The sequence below is a fragment of the Mixophyes fleayi genome, chromosome 1, assembly GCF_038048845.1.
Source record: "Mixophyes fleayi isolate aMixFle1 chromosome 1, aMixFle1.hap1, whole genome shotgun sequence".
Taxonomy (NCBI): Eukaryota; Metazoa; Chordata; class Amphibia; order Anura; family Limnodynastidae; genus Mixophyes; species Mixophyes fleayi.
Genome location: NC_134402.1, coordinates 253,651,909 through 253,678,741, shown reverse-complemented (window position 1 = coordinate 253,678,741; position 26,833 = coordinate 253,651,909). Strand labels below are relative to the sequence as shown.

At 36.3% G+C, this 26,833-nt stretch overlaps 1 protein-coding gene across 1 annotated transcript in view; it reads left to right on the top strand.

The window, feature by feature from the left end:
- MPDZ (multiple PDZ domain crumbs cell polarity complex component) overlaps positions 1-26,833 on the top strand; it is a 128,644-nt gene that overhangs the window by 80,033 nt on the left and 21,778 nt on the right. The window contains exons 25-41 of the mRNA XM_075209684.1: positions 1,875-1,979; positions 3,806-3,898; positions 4,054-4,231; positions 5,371-5,481; positions 6,630-6,713; positions 8,196-8,291; positions 10,154-10,225; positions 14,100-14,259; positions 15,011-15,207; positions 15,550-15,641; positions 17,223-17,313; positions 17,650-17,730; positions 24,010-24,102; positions 24,325-24,399; positions 24,784-24,964; positions 25,803-25,948; positions 26,728-26,811. Of these exons, the coding sequence (XP_075065785.1) occupies positions 1,875-1,979; positions 3,806-3,898; positions 4,054-4,231; positions 5,371-5,481; positions 6,630-6,713; positions 8,196-8,291; positions 10,154-10,225; positions 14,100-14,259; positions 15,011-15,207; positions 15,550-15,641; positions 17,223-17,313; positions 17,650-17,730; positions 24,010-24,102; positions 24,325-24,399; positions 24,784-24,964; positions 25,803-25,948; positions 26,728-26,811 (1,939 nt within the window). The remainder of the gene's footprint in view (positions 1-1,874; positions 1,980-3,805; positions 3,899-4,053; positions 4,232-5,370; positions 5,482-6,629; positions 6,714-8,195; positions 8,292-10,153; positions 10,226-14,099; positions 14,260-15,010; positions 15,208-15,549; positions 15,642-17,222; positions 17,314-17,649; positions 17,731-24,009; positions 24,103-24,324; positions 24,400-24,783; positions 24,965-25,802; positions 25,949-26,727; positions 26,812-26,833) is intronic.

Sequence of the window (26,833 nt, the reverse complement as noted above, 5' to 3'; positions counted from 1 at the left end):
CCATATACACTTAAACATCCAGACAGTTGAGGGTCTTACTTTTTTGAAACAGTGTTCCCACGCCCCACACAAGCCTTAGTGCTGGAGAGAATCTGCAGTTTAAATGTTGTTTTTTTTCTGCCACAGGGTAGCATTAAAAATAATAACCATGATTGTGTAATCTTATCAATTCGGAAATATTCGTTAACAGTTCCATAAGTGTGTATAGCATTTTTGTTGTTGTTTGAGAAATCCGCAGCAGTTTGAATCTATCCTGTTAAAGAAATTCAACCAATTAAGTACTTGACGTTCCTTGCAACTCTTCAGGATGTTAAGCTGTGTTCACAAGCCAAACGCATCCAAAAACAGAATTCTTTTATTGATGCATTTTAGGATTTATATGTCTGGTGAAGGTCTCAGAAGTGTTGCTTGTCAATGGATAGTTCTCATTCGAGCATATGTGTGTCACTAAACTAAAACATATTCACAGTTTTATTATTTAATGCATTGTCACTAATAGCCGTGATAAAATGACTGTGTTATTTAAAAAGCAAAGCAAACTCAATTTATGTATATTTTGTTCTTTTATATTTGCATATCCTTCAATTGTGTACATAGGATAACCAACCATTCTAAATTGTTTTTTAATCTTTTTATGATAAGATTAATTTCCTTTGTATGTGTTATTTATACCTTGGTGTTTAAATGTTATGACACAGTTTTGTATTCACCTTTGCGCTTGACTGTTATGAATGATTGTGTTTCTTTGCTGCAAACACAGCTTTCTCCACTTGATAATTCTAGAAATAAAGTTATACTTCTTATCTGTCCATAGCCGTAGAGCTGCGATCAAGCAGTGTAAACAGTGATCTAATGAGTGATACGAAAGAGGGAGAGTGAGGAGTGCTAAAGTGATACAACTGCAGATTGTGGTAAATATTAAGTCTGTAATTCAGGATAAACTAAAACGAAATGGGCTACAGCAGGGTAGATGCAGACGTGAGTATTATAGTGGAGAAATGAAGGCAAAGGATAATAAAAGTGGGATAGTAATGAGAGAAGAGAAGAGAAGATCAGGTGATGTGATGGCTCAGAAAAAGAGGCAATACAAATATAGAGTTAAGTGTATGTAGAAGTAAACATCATAAAGAAAACTTAGGGATCAGTTGCATGATTAAAGATATGTGATGATTGTATATAGCATGGTTTGGGATAATAGTAGAATAGATATACGTAAAAGGATACATATATACAAATATATATATATATATATATATATATATATATATATATTTAAAAAGGGTAAAGTGGTGGTGGAGATTGGGTAAATGAAATAAAAAAAATTCAACACTATTCACTGCTTTAAGTGTTGGATTAACGAGCAATATCAATAACAAATTCCCCTCACCTTCTCCTCTCCCACGGTTATCACCCCTTTATCCCTTGTTTTCATTTCTCAGCTATCACACTCACGTCCACATCTATGTCCGTTATGTGTCTGTCTACTCCCATCTGTAGCCCTTAATTTATCCTGAATTCCCAACCTAGTTTTCTCTTCATAACACTCTCCCTCTATACTTTGGAGTCTAGATCGTATCTCTCATTAGATCATTCTTTACACTGCGATCATAAATAGTAGCTTTGTCTCCTCAGCCATCACACGTGCAACTTTTCACTCCTCTCTCTCAACTCAATAACAACGGACCCCAGGTTTCTGTGTGGCACCAATACAGCTCTTCATATTTGGAAGCACTCACTTCCATTAAGCCCAGCTATTCACCTACTACGGACTATGATCGCATCTCCATATCTATGCACCACAGCTCCAGGCTATGGACAGATAAATGTCATGAGCCACCAAGTACTGGTACTTATGCAGTTTAATTTTTTTCTAGCATTACATATGTACCATGTGAGAATCTGGAGGAGTATCGGGCCAGTGTGGTGGAACTGAGCGAAAGAACAGTGCCACTAGATCTTTTTTCGACACCGAACACTAGGTGAGAACTACGTTCCTACCCTACACTACTTTGAAAGTGGTTAGTGACACAAGTAACCATAAATGGGTTTATACTAATTTAAAACAATCTCATATTTTTTTAATGCAGTATTTTCCTTGTATTTTATTTTTATTACATTATGATCACTCTGTCAAATTAAAATGATCAGAAAGAACAATGCCACATACAGACTCTCAAATTATCATAAATAAAGTTCACAATACTTAGAATAATGACACACACATAAACAACAATGTAAACATTGCAAAAGAGAGTAAAATCTTTGTTATTGGCAAAAAAATGCTTTTCTCATAGCAACTCCAAAAATGCAGTAATTGGTAAAAAAAAACATGTAATACTTATAACCTGCAGTCTGCAGCTTCTAATACACCAAATAGGACTAATAAAACATCAGCTGATCCTGCTCATATATGAGCAGGATATAAGGATATATCAGATGCTGGCCCTGACTGGTGGTCAGACAATGACCTTTAGTATTGAATAAATAATCTTGTTCTTTACTTTTTTAAACTTCACCCACAGTAATATATATATATATATATATATGTGTGTGTTCCATGATGAACTCTTAGGGGTGGAGTGTGAGCTCTGTAATGATTATTTATTTACAGTATAACCCATAAAGCTCAATGAGAACAGGGCTTGGCTGTATGACAATAAAATTGCTACTTTAGATTGTTTTATAGTTAAAAAGCATGTTAGAACAGTTCCTGACTATTGTCCAGTAGTAAAGATATATTATTATTTCAATGTATTTTGTACTTGTTTCTCCATCCCCTTTATGACCTGAAAAGTGATTTGGATGGCCACCAGCATTAGACATTGCATTTAGTATCAGAGAATGCAGACGTGAAACTGACTGCTGAGCATAGATCACCATGGCAACCTCACTTCAAGGCCTATAGCTAACCCATGATTCTAGTCTTGAGTGTAGTTCGTTTAAGTGATTCTAAGCATTTAGTTTACGATAGTAAATATTTTTAGCTTGTAAATGCTGAAATTAGATTTATTAATTGAAGAAGTGAATATCAAGATTTTAATGTACAAATTTACTACCAAATTGTTTTGTGAGATCACTCAGTGAGCTTTATAGATATGACACAAACTAAGGGCAGAGCATATTGCTGTGTACATAATTGTCAACCATTGACAAAATGGTACTACTTATTAAATATTGATTTAGAGACTTCATTGTTATGAAAATCAGTCACTCGTGGTTAAAGAACATTTATATTCTTAACTTTGCACAGTTTAACAGGAATAAGACTAGTACTTTGACATTTCTGCAGCTCAACACTTTTTAACTAAAATTAGACAGCTTAAAGTTAAATACATTTGAGTGCATGTATTGTACTCATCCTATGCCGCTAAGTTTAAGTTATAGTTTGTTGTTTTCATCAGAGTAAGGGTTTAAAGAGAACCTAACTGCAGTGACCTTCTGCATGTTTTTTGTTAGGAGTGCACAGTGAAAAATACTTTTTCCCATGATGAGACCTATATTCTCGTAAAACATTCCTGGTACATTTGTTTTCAATTACTGATTGTCAATTAGTAGCTCTTTCATGTAACATAACCTGTATAGTCAGTTTAGTGGTCCTGCACAGGGCGCATAATACACCTGAGCTACCCACACAGGCAATCGTCTAAAAAGGTAATTGTGGGCAATAGGAAAGCAGAATAGGCAACACTAAAGGTCTGAATTTAGGTTACATAGAATTTAGTTTTACAGTTTAAATTACACTAAAATGCATGCGTTGTCCTGAGATTTTAAATGAGTATCCTAACATACCATATATATCTCCCAGTGATGCCCCAGAGCTGCCTGAGCGTGAAGAAGGGGAAGGAGAAGAAAGTGAACTTCAACATGCAGCATTCAGCAACTGGAATACTCCAAGAAGGTATATCCATCTGTGTGTTTTATCTTTGTTTCTATTTACTATATTATCATATAACATCTCCAAATACCTTCAAACTCTTGCTATGGTGTATGACTATAAAATTGTATGTATATAACACACAAGGCCATTTCTATGGTTTATCTTTCTCCACCCAGGATAGAGCTTTGGAGAGAGCCTGGCAAATCTCTGGGGATCAGCATTGTTGGTGGAAGAGGCATGGGGAGCCGTTTAAGCAATGGAGAAGTGATGAGAGGAATCTTTATTAAACACATTCTAGAGGACAGTCCAGCGGGGAAGAACGGGACACTGAAAACTGGAGATAGGATTGTGGAGGTACAACTTGACAGACAACTGTAATGTGCAAACATGAATAAATGCAATTATTAAATGCTCTAGTGCACAGATCTTGAAAGGCTTTGTATTGAATTAACCCCACAAGTGCTAAATGCTAGATGGTAGAATGTTATTACAGCAAAGATCTCACATGCTTGGCCGTTGGGGAATATTATGTGCTTTGCTGCCATGTAACTTAAATGAACAGTAAATAGAATGACAGCTATTTGAGTAATAAATATATATATATATATATATATATATATATCACATTATTTTCAACACTGCCTTACAGTTATTTTGTGAGTTTTTATTCTTGTGTCCTCAAGCAACATGTAATTGTCCCCTTATGTCATGTCCAATTGTCTAATACACCTGTAACATTTACACAAGAAAATACAGGAAGGATGCTAATAGTAAAGTCAGTGACTTTCAATCTCAACATGCTGTGGTTGTAAAATGTTGGCTGTAGCTCTATAGAAAAAAGCACCATCAATATTTAATTCCAACGTTTTTGTAATGATTTCCATTGACTTTATCTCACAGCTATTTTAAGATATTAGCTCAGAGTTTTTTTATTTCAAAATTAGATAAATACCGGGAATTGTACCAATGAAACTTGGAAAAATAAATTGAAACTTTCTATCTTCTGGGCTGAGTGAGTAGGACTGGGCACAGAATTGTGGTTTTTCCCTTAATAAGATTACTACCCTGAATCTTCAACTGTCTCTTTTTGTTTGCTTTAATGAGTCGTCTGCAAGATCTAAGCTCCAGATTAACTTCACAGAACCCGGTTATAGATGGGGATCCCAGCAGTAAAGCCATTTAGAAAATCACTTACGAGATAAAGCTGTCCTACCTAGGCTTTTTCACAAATAAAGTCTATTACTGCCATCTATTTATAACACTTCTCTAATGCATGCATCAATGCAACTGTTAAAGGACGAGACCTTACTTTTTTTCCCATTTATTTTGCATTCTACTTATTTTTTTAGCTGAGGAAGTGCAGTGTAACACTATCACAAGAAAATAATGGAGTTCTTCAAGCTTCTGAATTGCTGATTGCATACAGCATGCTTACACCAGCTGCAAGACTGCTTAAAAAGTTTTTGGTATGATTTGAGTTCACTCTGTTTTAGGTGGATGGCATTGATCTTAGGGATGCCAGTCATGAGCAGGCAGTTGAAGCCATAAGAAAAGCAGGAAATCCTGTTGTCTTTTTGGTCCAAAGTATCATTAACAGACCAAGGGTAAGTACCTGAAAATTTTTTATCTGGGAAGTTTTTTTTCAGTATCGTTTGTACAGCGTAGAACATTCATTAAGTTTCACTTTTAATCTGTATGTATGTGACTTGGTGACACAGAATGATATTTACATATGCCACTTTTATATTTATATATATATATATATGATGTATATGTCCTTCATGTATACCCAGTGATATTTTACTATTTTGTTATGGTGTATACAGTAGGTGCGTTTTTTTTTATACCCAGTGATATTGTATTATCCTTTTATGGCACACATGGTGTACAAAATATGTCATTTATGTATACCTGGTTATATTTTACGATTCAGTTATGGAATGCAAGGCTTATAGAATGTCATCTCTGTATACCCAATGATATTCTACTATTCTGTTATGGCGTAACTTGTGCATCGAATATGTCCTTTATACCCAGGATTTAATATTATGTGAGTAGACTGTTTTCGATGTCTGCCTAGTGATATTTTACTATACAGGTGTGTGTGTGTGTGTCCTTGATGTGTATCCCAATTATAAAGCACTGCAGAGTATGCTGGCATTCTTTAAATAACTGTTTATTTTATTAATATTTCCCCATTATATAATATGTCCTTTATGTATACCCAGTGATGTTTTACTATCCTGTTATGGCATATACTGTATGTTATACAGAAATGTGCTCTATGTAAAAACATTGGTATTTTACTTTCTTGTTATTACATATACGGTTTATGGATTATATCCTTTTTTTATACCCAGAGACTTTTTCCTATACTATTATGGCATATATATTGTATAGATATGAGCTTTATATTTGCCCAAGTGAAATTTTACTATTTATTTACTGTGTTTATGGGGAGTGGAAACTGGAAAGTGCATCGTAAGTGAAATTGTATTGTGGCAATAAGGTGTATACAGTTACATAATACAATGTGTACAATTACATAATATATTTTTTAATGTAAGAAAGGTAGTTTAAAAAGACTTTATGCTGCATGCAGTCTTCTCACTAACCCCCCCCCCCCCCCAAATACAGAATAATTATGTCTATTGTTCAGACCCTTGTTTCACTCACCATTCTAACTTTTTCCTTCATAATGATTTCTTTCACACATTAATTCACAAGCTGTTTCCCACATTTTCTTCTCTAGCCTGAATCTGTGTATTGCTCTCCATCTGCCTCTGCTTTCAAGGGGCACCAACCTACTAACCCGTTCTCTAATCACTCATCCAAGGTAAATATTCTGCTTGGAACTGTATGCTCATTGTCATTAGGCATGCCTTCAACTCTAATAGCATTCTCCCTTTGTAGACATGTTGATGGGAAGTCACCCTTTTATAACCTCAGTTAATGATCTGTATTTACACGATCTGCTTTGTTTTCTACCCATCACACAACTTTCTCAATCGGTTTCACTAAAAACCTTTTGAATATTTTATTTATATTTCAAACAGTCAACATTTCACTAATCACTTTAAATTACATCTGTTTGGATTTTTCACCTTGGTCATCAGAACATCTTTCACTTTTTTGAGATGTGTTTGTTCACTGGGAATAACCTTTTTGTTTTTAAAGAGTACCTTTCGCCTACACACAATTGCATTTTAAACAGATATCTGAGAAAATGGCATAGCTATTATAAGTTGTACTTAATGTGTAGGATCTTGTATATTGTACTATTTTACATGCCTGCATGAAGTTATCCATCTTCTGAGCAGTTTTATTTTATTGATCGGGTGAATGTGGTCCTTTGAACCTTTCTGTGACAACATCATACTGCATACCCCCCTAATTTTCATGTCTAAGGGAGCCATTATACAAGATACCTGAGAAGATAACTGAGATGAGAGGTGTTCGGAGTCCATGATTCAAGTGGTGCCCATATAATTTACAAGTGCCAAAATCATTTTAAACATTACACTCTTTTACCCTTTAAAGCTCATTAAAATACTTCATGCACACATACACTTTTTGTGTCAGTTTATGCTTTTGGAAATCCCAGATCAACCCATCGAGCAAAACAAAAATTTGTTTATTCACAAAAGATCCAATAATTCCACATGCAGTGCGCAAAGTATGAAATATTGCACTATACACCAGTCAAAAATGACTCTCACCTTGTTTATTTAAGCTTAAAATTGTAAATATGTGTATAATTATATATTGCTATATTATGGTGAACAGTTTAAATATTATCATTGATCTTAGCAATTAGATAATGTTTGGAGCCATGTGCCACAAAAACATATCATTGGAGAAAGTACTATACTTCAGAGCTCGTTCATGAAACCAGGACACATTTTGAGGCCCTTTCTTATCATTATGCAAATGCATTATATTCTTACCGATGTCAGTCCAGCCCAACCTCACAAGAGTGTCGCAAAACTAAATTTTTGTCTTTAAGAATATTAAACTAGATTAAATATTTGGCAGAAATGAGCTAATCTTACATTTGAGTTAAGTGAAATGAGATTTAATTGAAGTATAATTTATTTTATATTTTTCAGAAATGTTTGAAATGTAATATTTGATTTTGAAAGATGTGTTAAATATTTCTAGGTTACACAAGTTAATCCCCAGGAATAATGTATGTGAAAAATAGAATAAATTGTATATAAATTAATACTTAAGTGAGAAATTCTGATTGTTGGCTCTGCTTTTTTTCCTACCTGTATTTTTGTTTTTAATAATAATTATTATTTATTTTATTTTTTAGAAGCAAAGCTTGTCTTTACAGAGCACATTTGGTACTAAACCTCTCTTCAGATGCACTAACCCATTTGCTGATTCCTCCCAGTTCACCACTAACAAGGTTGGATGTTTTTATTTCTGTAATTGCAGTAACTTGCAGATTATCAAAGGGCTTCTTTTTCTTATTTCTTCTCACTGACACTGCACAATATAACCCAAATTACGCTGCATGCCTAGCCAACTTACCAGTAGCGGCAGCCAGTAATAGGGTGCATGTATAGCTGCTCTTTTTATAGAAACTATTGATGATAGATTTGTACCATGTGCAACTACGGAGTATTCCTAGAATATTTATTTAAATACACAGAGCTAAAAAAGTCATATTTTTTTAACCGCTTTCTCAGAGCTGATGGTACTATACCCCTATACTATAATACTAACTATTTGCCTTGCATCACATTTGTGGTGACTTAATGACCAAAAGAAAGTTTATTTCTGACAATGACCTTTCATAGTGAATGTGGTTGATGAGTTATAGAGGCCACTTGCACTATATTAATTGCAGTCACATGTTGTTGGCAATGCTTGGCGTTTGTGTAACATAGGTCTGCACTGTGGGGGACGTGTCTAGTAAATTATATGCTTTGTCACTTGTTTTAGTTGTGGTTATTTTTTTCCATTATCATTCTTTAGCTAAGCACTGATCAGTGGAAAAAGAATGCACTACATGAACCAACAGCAGAAAATAATACTGTAGCTCAGCCATACAAGTGTATAAAGTATTCATGATGTGTCTGATGTCCTATCTAGTTTATATGTACTGAATAACGGCAGTCCTTCTCTCACCCCATTAGTCTTACTGTATGTTATCTGAGTATTTGGACTAAAGGTTAAGCTAGAAGCTCAAGAAGAGGGGTTTGTTTTATCTCCTATAGGGGGACCTTACCACCATTGGACATGTCCGTGGCCCGCTTTGGAGGAAATTATATAGCACTAAATAACTACCCCAGACAACTTTTTTTTTTTTTTAAATAGTTGAACAACCCCCTCCCCCAAACTGGGTAAATTATAGAGTTCCAACCTCCAGTGCAGTTCATTACAAAATCAACCCTTCCTAGTACTGATGGGTTTCCTACCCTAGAGAAACTATAATGAAAACACTGTTCAACGTAAATGTGTTGATAAAGCTGATTTTACATCTAATGTGGGTATGTCAGTGGTCAGATCTGCTTTTTTTTGCGGACAGTATTTATTCGTAGTTGTTCAGCATTACCAGCAAACTGAGGTGGGAATTACTTGCAGGAAATTATAGTTTATTTTCTATGTGACAGAGAAAAGATCAGTCTATTGTTATCATCTAAAACAACTTTCTCATTTTCAGCTGTGTAATGGCTAAATATTTTGCCAAATTTTTATTTAATACATAGCACAGTTTTTACAATTCCTGATAAAAATTGGCCAAAAAATAACATCACAACTCAATGACTTGAAAGGCAATGCAAGACTCTCTTTATTAAAAGTCAAATCTTATGCACTGGTGCTGTACCAACCGAGGGCGTTATCTTAACCTGTTTGCACTACAAATTTATTTCTGGCTGTGGCCTTACATTTTAGACATTGATTATATAACTAATACTCAAATAGCAAGTAATTCTGCTGGGTGACATTAATAGATAACAAATGCAAAGTGTGTTACTGAGATGAATAATATACATTAAATAATTTGAGTGTTTGTACTTAACTAAATATGGCCACCATGCCCTCTGTCACTCCTTAACAGTAGGTTGCCATGTTAGGTGGGGAGAGGGGTGGTAAACTATGTATTTTACCTTAATGGTTCATATCTGAAACTTTCAATTTGGGCTAGTTATCCTTTTCACATTAAAATAGTTCATTTAAACATTTGCATTCTCCCTGCTAATATTTTACTTCCAAAGAATGCACTGTCTGTTGGTGAAAGTTTCTGTTCTCTTGTTGCTGTAGGGCACAATGAATCCGGTTAGAATTGCCTTCCGTTGTTCCCCAACTAACCCCTTTGCTCCCACGCCATTTAAGGTTTGTTCGATCGAGCAGATTTAAATGTGTGTAGCTATATTGTCAGTGTGTATCTGTTTGTGAACTATATATAGTGTGATGATTTTGATTGGTATGCTTCTGTTAACTATGTTGTCGTTTCTGACCGCAATTTAACATGTTACTTGAGATTGTGGTTTTTTTTTAATTGTTTTTGTGAATATATTTATCATTTGTGTAGTATGTGGTTTCATACATGATTCATATAGATTGATATTTGATCACCATGATTTTTTTTAAGTATGTGGTTTTGTGTTTTCATTTCAAATGGGAAAACTTCTACTCGCATTCAAACAAAAGCAAGTACTCTTATATTGTGAGGATTTTCTAATATTATTTACTAAGGAAAATTGAAGTCATACTCCTTACAGGACTGTAGGATGTAAATGTTGTCAGGAGTATATTCTCAAAAGAGAAGGGCAGAAGAAAACACTCCAGACCTAGAAAACACAGATCTCTAGAGGATATTCTCAAAAGCGGAACAGTGAATCTATTGTAATATGTGATTTGTGTTAAAATGTTAAACAATACAAATCAAATTGCAGGTGCGCACTTTAAGTGCTAGAAATCTAAGCACAGTTGTATAGTAAGCTATATTAAACTATATTACCACTGTCATATAATATCATATAATATCTAGGATATAAATTGGGTTTCTAGTACACATTTTGATAAAATGGGGAGGAGAGGATTTATTACAACAAGGTTACAATAGCATCTAAATGTTTTCTAGTTTTAAAGTGTTTTCATCGTTTGTCTGTGTCCTGGCCAGATTTGCATCACCACCAATAAACTAGAGGAGGACATTAATGGGTCATTAACTAAAGGCATACATTCCCGCTCTTGTTTAATGGATTTTTGCTTGCGTCCAACATCTATCAGGTTGTGGATGGGGGAGGGGGGGGGCGGGGGGGAGGACTGTTGGCTTCTCAAAGCACACGAAGATTTTTCTTACCTGCCACTGGGGGACACTGCTATAATGGGGTATAGTAGGTGGATTTGGAGCTCGGGCACTTTAAATCTTAAACTGTTGAATGATAGTACTTCCCCTATTATGCCTATCCCATCTGGTGCCATTTTTAGTTTTTTAGTTAGTGCCCTTTAGAGTAGGGTGTTTTTTATTTTAGAGCTATTCGCCCTATGTTGGTTTTTACACTTCAAGTTTTCGTTTTCCACGCTTGTTATCAATTTTCTTTCACCATAAGTTAGCATTACTCTGCCATGTGCTGATTTTCTTACACAGGTTTTCTACATGTTCACCCCCTGAACTATTGGATCTCACTTTAGTACAAAGGGTGCCTTACTTGAGTGCAATTTGAGCCCTTAGAATAGAGCAGTACTTTGCACAATCCCTGCTTTTGTGCCAAAGGAGGTTTGTTGGTTTTCACTCGAACCAGGAGATTGTTATTCTGGCACTCTGTTCTAAGTCTCCAAATTCCGATGTTTCTTGTGGACCGTATGGCTTCAGTTCGCAAGACAAGTAACTTTTTCATTTTGTATGATACGCACCATCCTGGTAGGTCTGCATCTAAACAATCTATTGCTTGTTGGATCGCATCTATTATTCCTTTGACTGCATTGAGGCGGCCAGACCATTGCTGGTTGGATAGAAAGCTTAATCAACCAGGGCCGTTGGCGCTTCCGCCGAGCAGTGGGGTTGTTTGTTGCATCTCTTCCAAATTTTACAAGTTATAGGGGTTTGCTCCCTGGATGCAAGCTTTGGACCCAAGGTCTTATGCACAGTTGTTTCAGAGCAATCCCGCCCTTACGGGCAGCTGTAAATGTCCCCATTGTCACAGTAGTCCCCCAATGGCAGAAAAGAGGATTTTTACTCTCTGTAAAATCCATTTCTCTTGAGTCAATTGGGGGATCCTGCGCTCCCTCCCCTTGCTCTGATTGTTTGATGTTTATGTTTTAGCTTGGCCCTCTCTTCTGGGCTTTGTAATAAAACTGATGATGGCTGTAGATGGGCGGGTGTAGTAGGGAAGTAGCTATCCTTCAATAGTTCAAGATGTAGAATGCCCTAGCTCCAAGTACACCTACTATACCCCAATGTCGGATTGTCCCCCAATGGATTCAAAGAAATGGAGTTTATGATGAGTAAAAAATGTTTTGCCAGAAGAACTCAAAGATCCTTTAAAAATAAACCAAAAAAAAAATAAAAAAAAATCGTACTCCGTAGTCTTCAGGTGCTCATCACCAGACATAATACTTGATTCCAGAAACTAGTCTTAATAGTGTTGAATATTTAAAAAAAAAAGAAAAAAAAGATTTTAAATAACATTTGTATTCCTGAAATGGTTAACATTTATTTGTGAATTAAACTATGTTTTTGTACTGTTATATGTAGCAAAGAGCACTTTTTATAATGACCATTTTTTCTTCATTCTTTAGTTAATTTTTAGTAAATGAAATTCTTCTGAATTAAAAGCAATTAGTATCAACTAGAGTTCATATTAGTAAAGTTTGCACGCAGTTGCATACATCTTGTTTGTTAAATGATGGATACTGGGTTCATAACATGTTTATTTTTACTGTAAATTAGTCTTAAAAGTTATTCACAGAGACTTTAATTCAGTGTGTCATTAACATCGCCACTCCCACTTTTAATGCTAGTAAAAAAAAAATGTCTTTTACAGTCCTGCTTACATTATAAAAAGCTATGTTTAGCCTTTGGGAATTTATAGTTCATTACAAATTCATTAAGAAAGAAAAAAACATTAGCAGTGGTGTTTTGCTAATGTCACTATTGTGAATTTGGATATAAATCAGGGATAGATTTCAGATGGTGTGTCTCCTGCAGTAAGGCCCACATTCATTGAAAAAAAAGTTCATATAAATATATGACCATTTTGTAAACATTCTGTCTTCGGTCCAGATGGTTGGGTAATATCCATAAAATAATTGTGTGCGGGTAGGCTTCTGAGATTACAAGTTTGTAAGAGATCATCCTGTCAAACATTCATTTTGATCAGACAAGGGAAAATTAAAATTTCCTGATTGGGTATAATGCATTACAGCATATCTGCGATATTTGTACCATGTTATTAAAGAAGTTTTCCACTTCATATATGCGTTTTGTTAAATAACTTTGTCTACTAATAATTTGCTATATTTAGCAGAGACAATTGAAAGATTTAGAGCTGCTGTGTTACATCTTCCCCGCTACAGGAGATCTTAGCTTTTACATATCAGACTGTAATTAACAATCATCTAGTGCCCACCAAGTCCTACAATTTGATAAATATTATCTCATGTGCAAATAACCAATTTAAATGTATCATTATTTATTCAGCAAAAAGTGAGTCAACAGGATGAAACCATGTGAAACAAAAAAAACTACACCCATCCAGATTTTATATAAATAAAGAAAGTGGTTTGAGCCTGGCGCTACTAATCAAGCGTGCAAGTGTAAAATTGATTAATCTACCATCGGGTATCGCTTTCGTGGAAGAGTAGACAGGAGAAAGCCCCTTTCCACCAAAGACGCCTATTCCAGTATGGCTTAGGTTTGCATCATGGCTTATACTTACTTTTCCATCCATGGCTTTTTAGTGTAGGCTTTTTATCAAATTGTGGGACTTAGTCAGGACTAAATGATTGTGAATTATGTCTTAATACGTAAAAACAATGATTTGACTGTACACTTTTTCACATGGCTGGTGTGTTTGTGTGTGTGTGTGTGGGGGGGTTAATATATGTGTGTTCATTTAGAATTCAGAAGGTAGTCAAATCTCGGAGTCGTTAGGATATTTTATCGAGCCATGTGCATCCTTTGACCTCAGTAGGAATGATTCTGAAAAGTTAGGCATCAGAAGTCTTTTTTCACACACTAAGTATTGCCTTTTTCTTTTAGGCCTCTAGTAATTCCGACTCAGAGACAGAGAAGACAACCTTTACTAACCTGGTTCTTGGACCTTCAGCATTCAACCCAATGGGCTCCGACCATGCTCAAATGGATCCCAATACATTCACTGGAGATCCTGAAAAAGAGGATGAGTTTGGCTACAGTTGGAGTAAGTTATCAACCTGAACAACAAGGAAGAAAGTTCTTGTCAGCTGATGTCCCATAGCAATCTCCCATGAAAAATAAATCATTAGTTTTTGTGGTGTGCCAAACTATCTTGTATATTTTGGTTCCATTAAATATTACAGCTTAAACTCTGTTGGTTAGAACAATTGTTTGGAATCAGAAATGTTTAGTACTGTAAATGTTTCTGGAAGTTTATATCAATCATGTATTACTTACATGATGCTGACAGCCTTACAGACTGTTATTAAGACAGACAGATTAGTAGATATCTAAGCAAACTACCTAAAGGACACAATTTCCCATCACTCTGTATCTTTCCCATTAGGGTAACCAGTTTATCATGAAGTTTAAGAGTGAAAGGTAAGTATGGATATCACAGTCAGGCATATTGCTTAAAAGCTATTTTTTTTCTTTCTTTTTTTATACAAAAATCACATTTGTTTCCTTTTTTTCACAAACACTGTGGTTTTGCTTGACTGTTATGTTATTTTGCACTGTTTATCATTTCTTCTTACTGGAAGAGTCCTGTAACTGCTCACAAGTCACAAATATAACTGGTGTATATTAGGATGGCAATTTTAGGTGCTGTTTATGGTTAAATGGTGGTAATAATGTGTTGTTGTTGCTAGGGGACCTCTGCACATTTATAGTTCAATTTTGCCACAAAGAGCTAATTACTCATGTCTGTTCTTAGTATGATGGACGTATTAATCAGTGCATCTTCTCCCATTTAGGAAAGATATCACAGCGGTATGGAAATCTGCCAGGAGAATTGCATATGATAGAGTTGGAGAAAGGAAAGACGGGATTGGGTCTGAGCCTTGCTGGAAACAAAGACCGTTCACGAATGAGCGTATTTATAGTGGGGATTGATCCAAATGGAGCAGCTGGCAAAGATGGCCGGTTGCAGATTGCCGATGAGTTATTAGAGGCAAGTATACGTCAACAAGCCACCAGTGAATCCATCCATTGTAGTTGTAAATTCAGATTCTATTTCAATTGAATGTTCTTATATTATAATCAGTCTATGGAAACGTATTTTAATTAATCTTTTATCAGATCCGTTTTTTTTGTGAAAGGAAATACATAATTATGCAAACTATTCAACTATGTTGTTTTGCTAATTTAAAATAATATCACAACAATAATACATGTCAAACCTACAAAACACTGTACTGGTGAAAGTACATACAAATATTTTGTGATTAACCTCCTTTTCTAAATTGTACATGTTTATATTACTGTTTAATATCAGTGAGTTTGCCTTACATAGATTAACGGACAAATTTTATATGGAAGAAGCCACCAGAATGCATCATCCATTATCAAATGTGCGCCATCTAAAGTCAAAATAATTTTTATCCGGTAAGAACTTATCATCTGATTTTATATGTATTAAAATTATTTCCATTAAATGGACGGTTTTAGCAAGTATTATGACATTTATATATTAGAAGCTGCCATTTGGCAAATATAGCGTACAGCGACTGCCAAAATGACTTGGCATCTTGCCTTTGCAACTTTATTACATTATAATATATTTGGTTTGACAATGGCTGTATCATCGGAACAATCAGTGGTGTAAACACTGATACTTGTCATTCAGTTGCTTAGTTATCATTACAGGAAATAATGTGCACCCTTGAAAGCTATGCATTTTCCCTTAACACTCTTACATAACATTTTTTACTCTTGTATGAACATAATTTCTTTCACTTCCCTGCTTTGTCCAAAACTCAAAGCTGATGGTTATGTATGTATGACGGCTTTTTAAAACGGTTCAAGAATAGGTCTGCTTTTCTCACTTTTTTTTTATATTTCAGTTAGACCCATTTGGCCATTTTAGTCCCTGTATATCTGTTTTGGTAGAAAAACAAACATTTTTAAAGTCTGCTAATATATTTATGCTCTTTACTCTGTCTCTGCAGAGGATTGGAGTAGCCACCGGCCACCAGTTTATCACTGTGATTTAATCATGGCCAGCTGTGTGCTTTGCCCATAATATAGTCACACTGATGCCACTAACATTTTTTTAAGGTTTTCCACCTCACAGCATATTGAATTTTATCACATGGTGGGGAATTGAAAAAAGTAACCTGGCATTACAGTGGATTATAATTACCATGCATCACAATTTTGCCGTAAAGAGCTTAATACTCATGTCTGATCTTAGGTTGATGGGCTTGTTGTGTTAGTGCAAGATAAAATACATGGCAGGGTTAGAAAACTTCAAAAACACCGAGCTGCAGTGCATGTATATGAGAAACCGAGAAAATATTTTAGTGTTTAGCTATCATTTACTTTTCAGAAACCAGATTACTTGAAATACAGCCTATTTCTCACTTCTTCATGACATAGCCCTTTGCTTTTGAAATAATTGAGAAGTGCATAAAATCACTCTAGATGAGTCATTACCCGTTTATAGATGGAGCAATGTCTGGACTAAAGCCTTATTTCATTTAAGAAAGGTTCAAACATATGTTTATTTTTTATTTCATACAAAGGTTATTTAACATGTTGTTTTAAGCCTCATAGGATATGGAAAAATGGTTGGATAACAAGATTTGAACCAATTTTTTTTTTCTCTCTGTTTCAGTGATCAAATGCTGTTTTGCTTGACATGCTTATCATCTGCTTAGCCATTTGGTAGAGAACTATTTCTGTAGGCGTGTTGATTAGCTGATGTTTGTTTAGAAAAATTCCTGTGACACACACATGCCTTGGCAATAATCTGGTGGGTTTGATAGAGGGTTTGTGCTGTTGTCGGTGCTCTCCGATTCCTTCTCAGAAAAATGGAGACAAGCAATAGACTTTATTTCCCCTCTTTCTTTTAGACGACCATGGAAGAATATACTTTTTATTAACATTTACTTGTCTGTACAATTATTACAAGCTGGATAAGAAGTAGCATTGCTGAGTTTTGACTTTATATATTTTATCTAATAGGAATAAAGAAGCTGTAAGCCAAATGGCAGTCTGCCCTGTGAAAACGACTGAGCCATGCCCTTCCAACTCTCCTGCCTTTGAAAACCAAGAGGTAGACATCATACTAGCACATTGTCATCATAGAATATGTTTCTCTGTGACCTAGACATGTGATTATGTAGGGTGCATTGCACAGGTGGAGTATAGTGTTGGTACACACTGAGCTGTTCATTCTTGGCTTTAGTAAATTTTGGTCCAAATACTAGAACTTAAAACCACTGCAGTACTGTCTATAAGACATTGCCAGTATTGTACCTCAGGAATGTTTCCATCATGCCTTAACTATTCTAATTCTCACACAGTTGGGTGGAATTGGTAATTATATTCAAAGAGTTTTGATATACATGCTTCTATATAGGGTGATGTAATATGCATCTTTTCTCTACAGAATGAAGAGAACATTTCGGCTCTGGTGTCTCCGTTGAATCTCAGCTCCTTTAAAAATGTCCTCCATGTAGAATTGCCAAAGGTAATAAGACCTACATGCTAGATTAAGTTAATGATGCTTTCAATTTAATTTGAATTTTGACAGGCTGGGCTAACTTTGCAATCATGTTGGGGAGAGCGGGGTTACTAATTTGTTTTAGGGTTCTTCTTATCATTAACTTGGCGATAACTGTGCACTCTTACTGGTGCTGCTTCTGTAATATCAACTGAGCACAACCAATGTGGTGCCCCTAGTTGTAGGAATATATTATCTGACATCACCAGGCTATTTCACTAGCGCCTGAAACCTCTTACTTCTGTGTGGTGGGTCCAGACGTTGCAGCATTTCTTTTCTGTTACTCTAGCTGGCTTGTTCTGGCCATGTACTTTAGAGCAGAACGTTGGGTTCAACACATGAGAGATGGGGGATATATAAGAGTGTTAGCTCTTATCTGTAGGTCAAGTAGGAAAACCTAAATGGCGCAAAAGTGCTTCAGGCTTAAAAGGGGTATCTCTCACCCATACAAAATAACAATAAAAATAATGAATTAATCCCAAAGTGGAGAAACCAGGCTGCAGCTATAAATACAGGACTTGGGAATCCCTATCATATAGTAAGTGAAAAAAGAAATAGTGCAAACTCTAATGACCCCTCAGTTAAAGCAAAATAACACACTATCACTGATAAAAAAAACAAAAAAAACCCCATAATAATTACATTAAAATATTTAATAAAAATGCCATTGGATATAGATTGATCTTATATTGCAAATTTCTATGGTTCTCGGAATTTATGTTAAAAGAACACTCCTTTTATTAGCTCAAGAGTTTTACAATAATGAAGAACATTAATATTGCACTATCCAAATATACTCTCGCATAAGCAATAACTTTGCAACTAATGCAACAGTATTAGGAACATAACATAAGTGGCACAGATTTATTACAAGATATTTCTTTTAAGTTATCCGTGGATAGATATCCGTCTTTCCGGAGTAGGATAGCATTCAGAGTATGTAATAGAAGTATGGCTTTCTGGATCAAATAAATATCGGAAATCTTTAACCTCACAAGCACCACATAAAGATGGTAATATATTGATTTTTTTTCCCAAGAACCAATCGTATCCAGATTTTAGAGTCCCATATCGACAATACTGTTAGCAGGTGAAAAGGGAAAAATTCTTCCAAACACGAGTGCATTAATTAAGGTACCAGACTTTAAATGTTCCACTCTCATGGGCAATATCCAACATGTCATTTAGACCCCAGAGTATTATTGTGCGATTATACTGTATCACTTAGAGGGTTCCTGAATCCACCGTCCTGGACTGTTTCAAATAGAAGTTATTCCATTCATTGGAGTTATTCTCCTCTCCTTCACATCCTGGGTGTGAGAGGATAATAGCCAGGTGTTGTCTGACTCTGAGGTCAACAACCAGACCTCTCCAGTGTTTGTACTATTCAGTGTTTGACTTAATACTCTCACTATTCACAGTTTCCAGTTAAAAAAATTATTTTTTAAATATCATTAAGATCAGTATTCTCATTTAAACCATCCAGGAAAAGACAAGCTAAACTAAAAATACAAAATGCTTCCCTGCGACAAAGATATCTAAATCTGTCACCTCCACAAAACCGTGGTTTTAATTTTTCTGCTCTCCGTCCCCTGTCTGGGTAACTAGAGAGAAGGCAGCAAAACACTGTCAGACCCTCAACCACCTACCCTCTTACAGCCATTGCTCCTGCAGAATTCATGTGACGGTACAAGGCTTACTGGAGTTGCCACTTTGCTGTCCCCGAACTGCAAAGTGATCCTGTTTTGATTCCCCCGAAAGAGAGAGAGATGCACGTCAGCATAGTAGCATAACTCCACCGGGTCTCTGTCAACACTAAAGTACCATGGTAATTTATTTTCCACATGAACATTCATTTATTTTTAAGCATTCACAATACATTTTTTTTTATGCGGTAAGACTGCAGCACATGTAGGGTGTGCAGGAGGGAGAATCCAGCCACATCCTCAAATGTAAAAAAAAATAAAAAATAGTAGGAATTTACATTATTTTGATCTTGCAACACTTACAAAGAATTACAGAGAATCCTAATTACAACAAGACGCGTACAGTGCATTTTTCATATAGAAAACAAAGTGCTTTGCAATTTACAAGCTGTTACATAACTGTTTGAAAGCTGTAACTGAGCAAGCTTGAAAGACATATGGAAGTTCCTTTTTCTTTCCTATTTGACTCGTTAAATCACTTATTGCATTAATTCTTCAAAAACGGAGGAGACAGATGAATGCGAGAAGAATCAGGAGGGACTTCAAAAGACTTTGGCCCATCAGTTAATATGATGTATATAACAGGAGTAAAACTTCTTTGGCTCAACAAACTCCTGCGTGTCCATGTGTACATTTAAAGTGGCTGGTGTTAGAATAACATAAACAAGAAGCGTATCTTAACATTAACGACAGCACAGAGTAATAATATGAGGCAGTCTGGTGCAGGAAGATAGTGTTGTGAAATGCACCACTATTCATGCATCCAGCTTGCTAATTCCAATTATAAGCTATAATTCCAGCCATAAAGATATTTTGCAACATGCTCTTTCAGATACTGAATGGTAAGACCCCATAGATGTGTAGGTGTGGTGCATTCCAAAAATTACATGAGTGAGCGAATTAGAACAGGTCTGAAGTCCAGTCATCTAGTTGAAAGTTGGGTAGTTTTCAGACATTAGAGGGTAAATGTATCATCCTCCGATTTCTGCAAGTCGTCGGAAATCGGTGACTTTGCAGTGAAAATTTAAAGCAGCGATGGCTTGTAAAGGCAAACTTGCCAGTATAAGCCATTGCCGCTTTAAGTTTTCACTGTAAAGTCACCGATTTCCGACGACTTGCAGAAATCGGAGGATGATACATTTACCCCTAGGTGTGTAGCTCTATGGATGGTGATTTTACCAGTGTTTATGGATGGCATTTTTGCCCCAATTTGTGTTCAGTATGATGGGATATATGATAGTATATAAGAGGTCACGTGTGCTCCTTGGTCATACCAGAGAGCTGAATATTATACTTATAGAGAAGCATCATGGATACTAAAGACACCACTATTATGGGAATATTTAAAGCAAAGGAGACATGTTACACATGGAAAGAAAAATGAACAATAATTGAAATGGCAGGGGAGTAGTAAATTGTAGGACTAGCCATTATCATGAATGTGACTGCCAAACTTCTGCAGTGTAAACGATATTTTTTTTCCTCATTTAGAATGGTGGGTTCCATGAATGTAAATGTAAACATAATTTCAGTTTTTTACTTCAGCCATGGGTGGGGTTATGCTTCACTTCTAGAAAGCAGGACACTGGAACAAGAGCCGACTCGTGCTCCTTATTCCCTTGCTCCTTCTCTGTTCTTTTCCAGTGCCCTGATTAGTAGGTATGGGCACATGGCTCTTATTTTATTTCTGAATTATTCTATATTTGCTACTCTCTCTACTTTTTATTCTTATGACGTATAGACTTTGCTTTTCCTGGAGCATGTCATGGGATGTTCTTCACCCCCTATGTCCTCTTGCTTCCACCACATGTGCCCCCCCCTCCCCTCTATCACTGTCAGCCATATATTTGGCAGGCCCTTAGCTGCTTGGGATGAGGACAGGCTGCGCACTCCTGTTGCAGTACCAGTCCTCCTGTCCAAGTTAGCACATTGTTCTTGGCTCAGGCAAGTATCCCAAAAAGCTCAGAGGCAGGTGGCCTTCAGCAATGTAAAACATTGCAGTGCGTTTAAAATTGGAGACAAGCTCAGGCTTTATCTGCGTTTTTCAAGATGCTGGCCACCAGGAAAGGAAGCATAGATGCAGAGGTGCAACCTACAATCACAAGTTTGGAGAGAGGACATCCCTTGGTGAGTCTTGCTAGAAAAATACAGGACCAACTGGGTCTTGCACATGAGTCGCCATTCATCAATAGCAGGAAGAAAGGTATAACAGCAGCTCTTATATGGTTAGATAGGTTTGATTCTGCAGGATCCTTTGCCTACTACAGCTTGTCTCCAGGGATTCCAGTTCTTTGTTCCTACCTTTACAAGGCACCTGGCCAGTAAGGGCTTTCGCCTGCTCTCGACAGGACTGAAACCCTCCAGACAGTACCTGAGCCAGAATAGATCTACAGCCTATAAAAAAAAGCCCTTTTGACCTTCTAACAAGAAATAGGTGATACATCCTGTCTACAGCCTAGGACACTGGCTTGGATGTGGTTTAGGCTTAACCCCTTTTTACTGGGTGCTCACCATTATCAATTAACAATATCTGATATCCTTTTTGGAGCTGCCTCTAAATTATTTTTTTACTCTCTGGGTGGGGTTCATGAAATACTTTTCACTGGACCATTCACGGGCTGATGAATGCTACATATATCTGCTCTGTTCTAGATTATCAGAGGAGTTGAGGATATTACGTCAGTCATTTCCTGCTACTTAAGCAGTACTGTGCTTTTCAACCTTTGTTGGATCAGAACGTCCACAACATATTCTTTCTGTGGGACAATTTTAAGATGGATGCTTTTCAGTCTGCGATTCAGGCCATTATGGAAGGGCTATTTCTCTTTCCTACCATTGGGGGACACTGCGAGACATTGGGGTATAGTAGTGGGTCTAGGAGTTTAGGCACTTATCAACTTCTTTGATCTTCACTATCCTCCCCTACTATGCCCCTCCTCTCCTGTAGATACTGGTATCCTTCGATATGAAGGACGCTTACCTTCATAACTCCATGTGAGAGAACCTCCACTGCTTTTTATGCTTTGCTGGCCAATGGGCTCACTTCCAGTTTAGTTAGGCCAAAAATGAGCTATCTTCAGCTGTGCAGGTCCAAATAATGGCCTCTATGGCAGCATCTCTGCATTGTCAGGTAGTCATGATTGCTGTCTGACAAGCTTATTATGTAGTGTGGGTACTAGTTCTCTCTACTCTGAGTTCACACTCTCAACCAGGGCTGGTTGGCTGAGCGGCAACCTGATCTTCCTGGTTACCTTTGCCAAGTAGCCAATGCTGCCTCTGGAGGAACATACTCCAGACAGCTGTTTATTCCTTGTCGTTCCTCCCGTCCTGTTAAGGGTGACTTAAGGATATGGCACCATCTGTCTACTGCTGAGGGGAAAAAGGGGGGACTATCTTCTTTCCTTCCTGTTAAATCCCTTTCTCTGAAGCTGTAGTGGGACACAAACCACTGACCCAGGAATGCATGGAGGCTCTTTGATGAGCTATTTGTGAACTGAGCTAAGAGTTGGGGAAGAGGGGATTGTAGTTAGAGGTGCAGTCAGTTAATGTTTCCTGTGCCCTGTAACATCGGGGTGAAATATATCTCCTATCCATACTCTGGAAAGAAATTTCAATTCTTCTCATTGGATAGTGCAAACTTTTTAATTTTCGCAAGTACGCCTATATTTTTCAGCCCTGGAGCCTGTTGCCTTTTTGGGTCCCTTCTGCTAAAAGTAGCTAGACCCACACATACTAAACCTGGGGGCTGTTATGATTGAGGGGTGGCCCGGTGTTACACAAGGATCCTGTGTAAATGGTATGAATGCCAGCTCTGTGTCCTCAATTATCTTTGCAGCAACAAGTAGGTGCACTGAAAATTATAGTGGTTCTGCAATTTGTTATTCTTTAATGTAGAAGGGAACCATGTTTGTTGTCTTTTTTTATCTCTGCAACACTATTTTAGAAAGGAGTATAGTCTTTAGTGCCTAGGAGGTAAGAGTTTGAACTTCATTCAGAGGTGAAATTGTTGAAGTGAGAGAGAGAAAATGGGAATGAGAGACAGAGGAGGGAGAAACTGCAGAGTGGGTGTAGGTGGTAAGAAATAGAGTGAAATCTGCAGTGGAGGGAGAACACAAGTTATATATGTTTCCGTAATGCTTATGTTGGTTTTTGTTGTTTGGCGTGTTTTCTACTAAATAGATATTTATTGTGATATATATCGTTATCGAGATACGTTTTTTAATATTGTTATCATGGGTGTATCTTTATTATTACCCAAGCTTATTCACACCTCTTCTAACAGCACACTATGTTTATTAAAAGTGTCTATTGAGTGCAACCTGTATTTGGCTACCTTGATTAATATTTTAATGAGCAGAGGTATTTTTTGTTTTTGTAGTGTACGGGGAAATATAGGTAAAATACTTTTTTGAGATTCTGCTAAAGGCTACATTCACTCAAATATACAGCATTTGCTCTATAATGTTAAATTATTGAGTGTGAAATGCTTTTAGTTTTATAAAGAAAATTATAATTTAGTTTCTTTCTCTTCTATTAATAGGACCAGGGAGGCCTAGGTATTGCCATCAGTGAAGAAGATACTCTTAATGGAGTAGTTATTAAAAGTTTAACAGACTATGGTGCAGCAGCAAAGGTGAGCAGAATATGATTTGTGGCATGTCTAGAAGTAGTGCAGCAGTATCTTTTTTTTTTTTTTTGCTGCTGTTCTTGTTTTGTTTTTTTACCTTTTTATTTTCAATGGTCTTTATTTTTTAGATAATAGTTGAGAGTGGAGCCGTGACAAGGAGAGACCTGTTTCCTAAATTGTACATCGATAGTTTTTAATTGTGGTTTAACACAGTAGTTTTTCCTATAGGACGGGCGATTCAAAGTGGGTGATCGCATCTTGGCAGTTGATGATGAACCAGTGGTTGGTGACCCTATAGACAAGGTATGTCATCTTTATATTTGTTATATAATTTTCAAACTTTTCTTTCACAAAAAATAAATAAAAGGGCTATATAGTGAATGTGGCATATTACAGGATTCACAAAGCCACTGCACCTAAACATTTCTGGCTAGTACTAATTTTTTGAATAATTTCTATTAATCTCAGGAATGCACACTTACCTGCCTCCTTATAATATTGGCTTTGTTCAAGACAAGATGTTACTAATTAAACGTATTTAAAAAAAAATAAAAAAATATTGGCTTCTAGATTTAACAAATAGGTTAACATTTTTTCATTTTCGTCAGGGTTTTTCAGCTATGATACATTTTCCACTAGATGATGCTTGCTTCTATGGTATTGCAGTGTTTTGATTGTTTCATTTAGGTTGTCAGTCTTCTAAAGAAAGCCAAAACGACTGTGAAGCTGACAATAAGTTCCGATGAACAGGACATCCAACAAAATCATATTTTGCCACTGACTACATTCACCTCCAATGCTACTGACAAGAAGAGTGTCCAGCAGTGTCTGCCACATATCAGCCTTCCAGAGTCCGAGCCTGTTCGCAGTAAGAAGAAAAATAATGTTTCTTTGTTACCGCCCTCTGACCTTTTTCATTATTTAGACTTTAAGCATACAGCTCACTTTATAGCAAGTGTTCCTATTTGGTTTTCAGTAATGTTTGCTCTCTCAATCCAACCCACCACCTCCCTCTTATTCTATTCCTATCTCCTTCACTCTATCATTTGGTCTTTCTCTATATCTATCTCTTTCTATCCCTGTCTACCCTGTATATTTTACTTGAGATCATTTTATAACATAGATGTAATTTCTCTTTCCTACCATTGGGGGATAACCACCTTGACATAAGAGTAGATTTACCAAACCTTCTGCAAAGGAAAAGTGGAGGTGTTGCCCATAGCAGCTAATCAGATTTAGCTATCCTTTATCTAGTACATTTTAAAGAATGATATGTAGAATCTGATTGGTTGCTATGAGCAACACCTCTACTTTCTTTTTAGAATGTTTGATAAGTCTACCCCATAGGGTTTAAATGATTTTCACTACTGAATATGTGCTCATGTATTTAGTATTATTTTTATTATAATGCATTTATTTAGATTCCAGGTTTTGCATATATAGTAAGAGATAGATAGATATATGTAGATATATATAAAGTTTATATGCAAGTAAAATGCAATCCATTGCGAACATATTATTATTTACAAAGCATATATTCCTCAGCACTGTACAATTCTATCCTAATGAGGGAGCTCCAGAAAATAGAGTAAGGCACATTTAGTGTTACAGTAATTATTTTATAGTTCAGTCTTTCAGAATCATTACAGCGTACAAAAGAGAACAAGTTAACTCTCAATATTAGTTTTTTCTTTTGTACTTTTCAGGCGCCAGTCGATCATCGACTCCGGCTACATTTCCTTCTGATCCAGCTACTTGTCCAATTATCCCAGGATGTGAAACAACTATTGATATATCTAAAGGGAGAACAGGTTTGGGACTCAGCATTGTGGGAGGTGCAGATACTCTGCTGGTAAATGCATTGATGACTACAGAATACAAAGCTTCATTTTGTTTTTCTTGTTCCACGTAAAAAAGCCTTGTAAACTTGGCTGTCTATAGGTCGGTTATGCTTAAAAGACATAATTATAAAACTGCCAAATTGTGTAAGATTTAATGGTATAATTTGCTTTTTGAAACCTGTTTTTCCAAATCTTTAAAATATCCTGTATTTCATTTAGATTAACTTTGAACCCACCCACGTCACCCAGATAGTAGGATTGCAGTGGTCACATGAACATCTGCTCTTTCAGGACCATTTACCCTCTTGCTCGCTGCCTCACCTAGATTGTTGTGAAAATGAACAGGATTAAAGGCAGGGTTTTGGGATGCAGCTGTTTAAAATGTGGCTTCCATTCATCTGTGACCAGACATCCTGTGTTGGCTCTGTTCAAATTAATAATTATTGATACTGTGGCATAGTTATGCCATGATCCATGAGCCAGGGTGCAGGGCGGTAGTCAGTATGTTTAGAACAGTTATCTCTTAACACGGCTTGTTTGGTAAGTTGCATTCTGACACCCTAGGCCCCACCACACTCCGTTTCCAAATTCTCTAAGCACTATATAGGGTTTTTTAGGTAAAAAGTGTTAAAGTACTTGGAGTTTTCTCTTAAAAGTTCTAAATATTTATATGAAACATTAGAGTTTTGTGTGCAGAGAAAATCTGAAATGTACATGTAAACCAATTTGCAGTTTGTTCATTAAGATATTACCCATTCTATTAAATGAAGTATTCTTTTTGATTTTTCAGGGTGCCATTATTATTCACGAAGTATATGAGGAAGGTGCTGCTTCCAAAGATGGCAGACTATGGGCTGGGGATCAAATTTTAGAGGTAAAGAGAACATCATTGGACA